The sequence below is a fragment of the Antennarius striatus genome, chromosome 1, assembly GCF_040054535.1.
Source record: "Antennarius striatus isolate MH-2024 chromosome 1, ASM4005453v1, whole genome shotgun sequence".
Taxonomy (NCBI): Eukaryota; Metazoa; Chordata; class Actinopteri; order Lophiiformes; family Antennariidae; genus Antennarius; species Antennarius striatus.
This window is the reverse complement of record NC_090776.1, coordinates 4606606-4614374: the sequence shown is the minus strand read 5'-3', so window position 1 is coordinate 4614374 and position 7769 is coordinate 4606606. Positions and strand designations below refer to the sequence as shown.

General features: G+C 39.3%; 1 protein-coding gene across 1 annotated transcript; it reads right to left on the bottom strand.

The window, feature by feature from the left end:
* Window positions 1-628: 628 nt before the first annotated feature.
* Window positions 629-6390, bottom strand: c1h16orf87 (chromosome 1 C16orf87 homolog). The gene is made up of 4 exons (XM_068316244.1): window positions 6055-6390; window positions 4088-4187; window positions 2236-2415; window positions 629-1550 (listed from the first exon to the last, which is right to left on the bottom strand). The coding sequence occupies exons 1-4, from the start codon at window positions 6118-6120 to the stop codon at window positions 1432-1434; spliced, it is 465 nt and encodes a 154-aa protein (XP_068172345.1). The 5' UTR covers window positions 6121-6390; the 3' UTR covers window positions 629-1431.
* Window positions 6391-7769: the final 1379 nt, after the last annotated feature.

Below are 7769 nucleotides of genomic sequence, written 5' to 3'. Positions count from 1 at the left end.
CACAAAGCCAGGCCTTTAAAGACGTGATTTTTGTGAATTTTAAGGGTAACAATCTGAATGGCCTACCGAGAGGCTTGCGATCAACTCCCTCAAACACCTTTAGTTTAAAGTTGATAAAATACCCCAGACATGCTCGCAGAGAAGCCATCCTAGAGGAGTGGGAAGTAATATACAGTACGTAGCTGTAAAGGGTGACCAAATGTAAGGTCCAAATACACCAGTGTCTCCATGTCCAGTCCACTGTATCTCTTTACGTAATGGCAGCTTTCAGACAAAGAAAATAATCTTCAGTAGATTTGACCAGCGAACCGTTAGAACAACCACCAAAGTCTCTACAGTATCGACAGGCTTGTATGTGACATGGGCTACGGTTCCTCACCAAACAGTACATCAGCATTTACAATCACAAAAAGCACAGAAGTTTGAATGTAATATTTATTTCTCAACACTGAATCAGATATTTGATAAATATTATGCTCCTCATACAACTTTAGGTCATGCTCCATCTGTGAGCACATGAATGTTTGATAGCCTGGAGATTTTAATGAATTCCTCTCTTAGCTGAAATGCTTCAGCCAGACAGGGTGGATGCTATGTTTACAGTTCATTTCAATGTAAAAAAATATACTGGAATAAATGCTGTTTTATTATAATACATAGAGTACATGGGATTCTGCCACATTCATCAAACAAAACGTTTCTAAACAATTAAAACTTGTCCGAATAAAAGTCAGTCAGGTTCATAAAGATTTTATAGGAACATCAGGCTAAATATTTGAATTCCTGTACGATTCTTGGAAAGCTAGAAGAATGATGCTAAGCACTCATTAAAGACCATTTTATTCCATTTTGGCTATCACTTTTAATAAGCTTCAGTCTCAACAACAGAAAGGATCATGTCCAGCTAAAAAGTCATGCAGGTACCACAATGTCCTGGTTCCTTTCATTTACATGTAGCTTAAGTCAGCAGGGGATGTGCACAATATGCCACAGTAGTTTATTTCAGATGGGATTCTTTAGTGTGTCACTCTGTGTCATGAAACCCATATAATCTTGTAGGCCATTAGAGCACAGTATGGTGTGGGTTTATATACAACAGCTATGTATCTACAAAACAGGCTGGATAAGTTTCAAACCCTCTTGGCCCTGGTTCAATCACCAATGCATGTCAATACAATGCATAAAGCATAATGGTGCTTTTAGTGCAAGGACATGTGCCTACATGTCTATGGTGTGTGTAGGATTCAAGGTGCTAAAGAGCTGTGATTTCCTTTAGTAACGCCTCGACTTCTGTCTGAACGCTTCCACCCTTGTCCCAATCTAAGCCTATCATCCAGGTCAAAGTTCAGCTCCAGCCTCCACTGTCTTCTTTGGTCGTCATCTTGCTAGTCTTTCCAGGATAGGATCTCAGCTCATTATTCTGGCTTCAGTCTATAGGATGAGTCTTTGACCCAGGATCTTACGGTTGATCTCAGCCAAGGCAACAGAAAAAACAAAGGCCTTCTCGTCGGACAGACTTGCATATATATCCACTTCTTTCTCTTGTTTATCTGTGAACACAGCAAACCACAATCAACAAAGCTTGGTTTAGTAATTATAGCATACAATTAAGCGTCTCATCTTTCATGATTCCTGCCTCACATTATGCTCTACTTTATTTCATGGGTCACATATCGCAGTTTAGAGCATCAACATTCAAAACACCACAGATTAAGACGAGAAGCCTCTCTGAAAGCCATTTGAACAGTGTTTTCAGCGTCAGCGTGGTGAGAGCTGTCATTTTTTTTTAAACCCATTTAAATACCAGGAAGTGGAAACAGAGACAGGAAAAGGAAACAGGAAGAGCGAAAGAGAAAGAAAGCAGGTTAGAGTAATTTGAGTAAACTGTATCACTTACCACCGACACAACAATTGTATTTTTGATTTCACTTTTTACATGTGATATGTTCAATATTTTATATAATTGTTGCATGTTTTAATTTAAATTTACAAAGAGGTCCTAAATATGAGGAGAAAATATTGAGATTTGAGAAGAAATCTTCATTGTCATTGAAGCATGCACCCACAACAAAATCTCATTTACACCCTGAAACCGAGCCACAAATGGGTGGGGGGCGTAGTGAGCGCATGCACACAAACACACACACAAGCACACACACAAAGGGTTGCTGTGTTATCGGCATATCCTCCGCTAATAAAGCGGCTGATCTGAAAACGACCCACCCCTGATTTTACCTCTTTCATCTTCCTGTTTCTTCAGTCCCACTGTTTTAGGTCTGCCCCGCCCTCTCCGGATGGGATCTGATTGGCTGTTGCTCCGGGACCTTCTCCTGTTCTCCATGTCACTGGTTAAAGAGGGGTCGATTCTTTCTCTGCGAATGCGCTCTGTCCTCCTCCTTTTTAATTCCAGCTTGTCTACAGGAGAAAACGTGAATAAGTTAACACAGATCACCACATATTGTTCTTTACATTGGTTCCAGGCTGATATCTGTGATTCGCTGATTAAGTCAGCAGTTTGGTAAGAAACTTCAGGGAACTAAAATAAACAAAAACGTGTTTCTGAAACTTTTCAAGGGACATGTAGGCAATTGAGTTTTTTAGTACTGGCATTTTAATAATAGAATCTCATTGCAGATGGTTATTTTTAGATAGTTTTTTAAATATGCCAGTTTATCCTCTTATGACATTCCCCTTCTCTTCAGCAGTGACACTGTTTTATTCGGGCTTTTAATGTCACAGGAAGTTGCTGTCTGCCCTCGGTGACATTTTTCTAGCAGTAGCTAATGGATACTTCTGTCATTATTAATACTTATACAACTATACAGTCATTTAATTTAGATGAAGGTGGACAAAGATTGACACTGGTTTTATTCATTTATTATTGTCAGTGTTTTATTTTTAATCACTTTTTTACTTGGTTTTGACTAAGCTATTATTTTATAATAATTTTTGCCAGACATCACTCTGACTGGCAGCTCTGATCATTTAAGGCACCAAACCTGTTTTAAGGTCATCTGCTGAAAATGTCTGTGTTATTACATATCACAATTCTTAGCACGGTGAATAAAAATAAAAGAGGATGAACTGGCGTATTTATAAAAAGACTATCTAAAAATAACACAAGAATGTGAGGGTCAGTCATAACGGTCGTTTTAATTTCAAGGACAGCCTTGATTCGCTCTGATATGAGACCATACTGTAGACCAACACCGTACAACAATCCAAATTCTGATTGAAGTCAAATTCTTTCATGTTTCTGCATTAAGCAAAGAGCATAGTTCAGTATGATAAAGGTGCAATAATAATGTGAACCCAGACTGGTAGCTGTGACAGAATGATTAATATTTGGCTCAACACACGCTTGGTGAAAGTAGAAACATTTTCAGGACAACAAGTACATGTCAAAAATAAGAAAATCATGGAAAAGTTCATTTTTTCTCCCTGTAATTTCATTCACACAGCAAAACTTTCACATACTCCAGGGTAATTACAAGCCAATTTCTTTAATTTATAATTTAAATATGGCACAAAAATCTGGTAACTGAGTAGAATGTTTCATTAAACCAGTCAAAAAAGGATTTATAACGCAGAAAAATCAAAGATCTTATGATCTTAATAACTTATATTCATCAATGTCCTGGTCGAGGTCGAGCCTCTTTTTGCATGAATTCCTGTGTCGGCAGAGCGGAGGCGATAAGCCGGTGGCTCTGCTCAGGCATTCTGGAAGCCCAGGATGCTTCGGTGTTGTTCAGTCAACTTCCTGTGAATATGATTTGATAAAGCTCACTGAGAACAGTGAGCCTTTTCAGTAATGATCTTGTGTAGGATCTTCTGTAATGATCTTCTGTAGCTTCCTTTCCTTATACAGTATCACTACATGCTTTAGAATTTAGTAATGTTCTATGTTTCTATTGTTTGAGAGGTTGGCTTTAAATATCAATACAAAAATTGTTAGAACATTTTAGTTTACAAATAACGTCTCTAGAATATTGAGTTTTCACTTCCTGAAATAACTGATTAAATTATTGAACTTTTCCGTGATGTTTTAATTTTTTTAATGACTTACCCTTAACCAAATGAACATTACCTGCTATGGCTGGAGAGGAACGCTCATTTAATTTGGCATTTAGGAGTTTTCTGCTTATAAACACATAACCACACGGGCAGGACTTGCAGGCAACTGGAATCTAGAGGGAAAGAAAGAGCAAATATTCATTCATTCATTCATATAACTTTACACAGATCAATCTATATTTTATATCTTCCTTTTTGCAGACAAAAACTTGACCAGCACCCCCTGAGATAGTGTGGTGTACAAATGTAGTACAAAGTAAAGTACAAATCACCTAAAGCTCACTATTCTTAGTTAGACCATCTTAAAGTCATTACATTTAATACATTATAACAAATATTTTTTTCATATACGAATATTTGTGTGTACACTTCTAAAGTTATATACGTTTAGGGATGTGACCCCTAAATATATGGCAGAGGCTTAAACCAATGACCTTCCAATGTGTGGAAAATATTAAAACCTAAACCACAGCTGCTCCACACATTTACATTAATGTAGCTGCCTTTCTTTATAATGGTGGAGTTCAGGGTTTATTTATAAGCCAAGAGATTCTTGTGTTCAGGCTTCATGATGATTACACGTTTAAAGTGATGACTGTTCTTGAGAGCTAGATGGGTAGAGTTGGGATGGGGGAGGGGTATTTCACTTCTTCATTGTCCTACTTGCAAATAGCTTAAGAGGGCAAAGCCTAAACAAAGTACATTAGTGTACCCATAAGCACCAATAAGGCTAGTTTGTAAAACTATATTATTATTGTTTTATTGTCATGTAGGAATAGATTCCAGAGCCTCAGGCAGCCCTGATCCAGTAGGTGTCCTGGGTTTTGGGCCACAAACTACAGCAGAAAATCACTGATGGTCACACGCTGAGTGGTTTTTAGAGCATCAATGGTTGACTGTGTGGAGATACACCAGTCATGAAGTGTGAACTCTGGAGAGCTCCTCCTTTGTTTGCTCATCTTCATGGCTCCTCGGTGGCTACACATTTAGGTTAGCAGCTCTGCTCCATATTTAAATGACATATTGACATCATGACATAACATTAGATGTAACATGTCGATGTAACATGTAATGTTTAAATGCGAATACGCCTGCGTTTAAAATGCTGTGGAATGTTCGACTTAAGCAATGCACGTTCACAAGTCAAATTGAGCAATATCAGCTTTTTGCATACCAACAGTAATGCCTGATGTAACAAGTCAAAAGCAAACACAATGTCTAGGGAAACAGTCAAAGCAAATTCAGTCTGCAAATTAAAATATTTAAGGAATCTCTGATGGATAATGAACTTAGAGTAAAATCTTCTATAAATATGTGGTATTATTTAATTAAGACTGAAACTTATTTATTTTTGTAACATTTGAACTTCATAAGCAGTCAGCCTGCTTATCTACTCTTATGAGGAAGGCCACAGCACAAACATAAACATGGAAAATTTCCTTTATATGGTGTGGTGTATTACATATATTTTGATAAATGCCAACATTTAGGAGAAATGAACTGCACTAGATAAAATTCTGCACCGATGGGACACCACAGAGGTTTCTCTGACCTCCAAGCAGAACCTTGATGTCGATGTCTGTGTGCAGAAATATGAAAGTATGTGTCTGCGTGGGGAGTATCAAATGTCCCGCACGTTCATTATTTCCCTTTAATCGGAACCATTTAAATTCCTCTATTTTAACGTGTTGTTCTGCTGCCTGCGGTGTGTTTACAATGTCCCACACGAAGCGTTTGGGTTCACAAAAAGTGAAATCACATAAGAGAATAAATGATTGTAATCAATGGATCACAGAAAACATGAAGGGTAACTTGTGCCACCTCTGACTGCTGTGTTTACACGTGTGCATCGGCGCTGCGCTCAACCATATTTCCGTCTTAAAGCTGCTGTGACTGCGGATCGCCGTTATCAATAAAATAACCAATAAGGCAGGAAATCAGTAGACACTTTAAGAATCGAAGGCTAATCTAATTTCTCACCTGTTGGTCGCATTCAGGACAAGATTTAGTAGCCATTTTGACTTTCTTTGTTTTATTTGCCGACATAGTCCGTTTCCTCCAGCGGCGCAGCGACAGCTCTGCGGTTCAGCGAACGTTCGAACTTTTCTCCGCGGAACATGGACGGTCGGGTTCGTTCCGGCGGACAGCAACACCCGGGAGCAGCGGAGTCACCCCGATGGAGAGAAATGTCAACGCGCCTCAAAAAAAAAAAAAAAAAAAAGAAAAAGAAAAGAAGAAGAAGCAGCAGAAATTACTGAATGCTGAATTGTTATATCGGTGAGCATGCGCACTGAGACTCCTTCTGCTGCTGTGGCGCATTCAGGGTCTATAGGAAAAAAATAATTCAAATCTCTTCGGGAACTGAATTCGTGTTAAAAGATTTTCTTTATATATATTTGTCTAGTATTACGGATGTAAGAGTCACAAAGAGGGGGAAAGATGTGGAAAATAAAATCGGAAAATTACTCAAAAAATGTTGAAAATTATACAATATTACAAAATGAACTTGGTATTTTCCACAAGAAAAAAAAGTTATGCAATGGACAGCATGGTGGCGCTGTTGCATCACTGCCAGAAGGTCTTGGGCTCAATCCCACTTGGGGCTTTTCTGTGAGGAGTTTTCATGTTCTCCCCATGTCTCCGTGACTCTCCGGGTTCTCTGGTTTCTTCCTACCTCCCAACATCATGCAATTTTGGTGAAATGGACACTCTCAATTGACCAATGTGTGTGTGAGCTTGAATGTGTCTGTCTTTGGCTCTGCCATGAACTGGCGACTTGTCCAGGGTGCACCTCACCTCCAGGCGCATGTCAGTCTGGACAGGCTACAGCAGAGATCATGACTCGGACAGCTGAATACGAGATTACTGATTGTATTGTTTTAAAGAATGAATGAATGAATGGTACTTCATCTAAATGACTTCGCCATTGTGTGATTCGCTGCACCGATGTCTGTGTAGGTTGTCAGTTATCCAGGTCATGGTTATCCAAAGCTGTTTAAATCGATCCACTGGATTTTATGAACGTTTCTTGAAAATGTTTCGCCTCTCATCCAAGAGGCTTCGTCGGTTTCCAAAACTTGGTCAGTTACCAGGATAGGAACTGAGCCCTTGACAACTCTCTATTCAGCTGGCCTGAACTGCTGTGTCATGTGTTCTCATTTTTAGTCAGTGTGTTGGTGAGAAGTAAAAATATGATTCATCTGATGTCCAGTTTGACAATCCATATCTGACAACTGGCATTGTGGAAGTATTTAATATTAAAAGGGCATTTTAGCTCAGTCCACTAGATCTATGGCTGGGCACAAGAGGGTGGCCCAGCGCTACCCACTGCGCCACCATGTTCAAGTTCAAGGTCCACGTGGAACAAAAATTTTGGGAGTGTGAACTGGCACTGGAGAGGTGCCAGTTCACTTCCTGGGCACTGCTGAGGTGCCCTTGAGTAAGGCACCATCCCCTTTATGAGTTGCTTATGGGGGCGCACCATGAAGGAGTTGTCCACCGTGCTACCTCCCAATATATATCTGCATACCTACAGGCCCCTTGTGTGTCAGGGCCTGTACCCGCATTTGGCATGTGAAATATATATTAACTGAGAGTGGAAAAACTAATTTTCCCAAGGGGATTATTAAAGTACATTTCTTCTTCTAACTGAATTCTATTGTTTCAGTTTCAAGCAGCAGCTCATGGTCAACTTT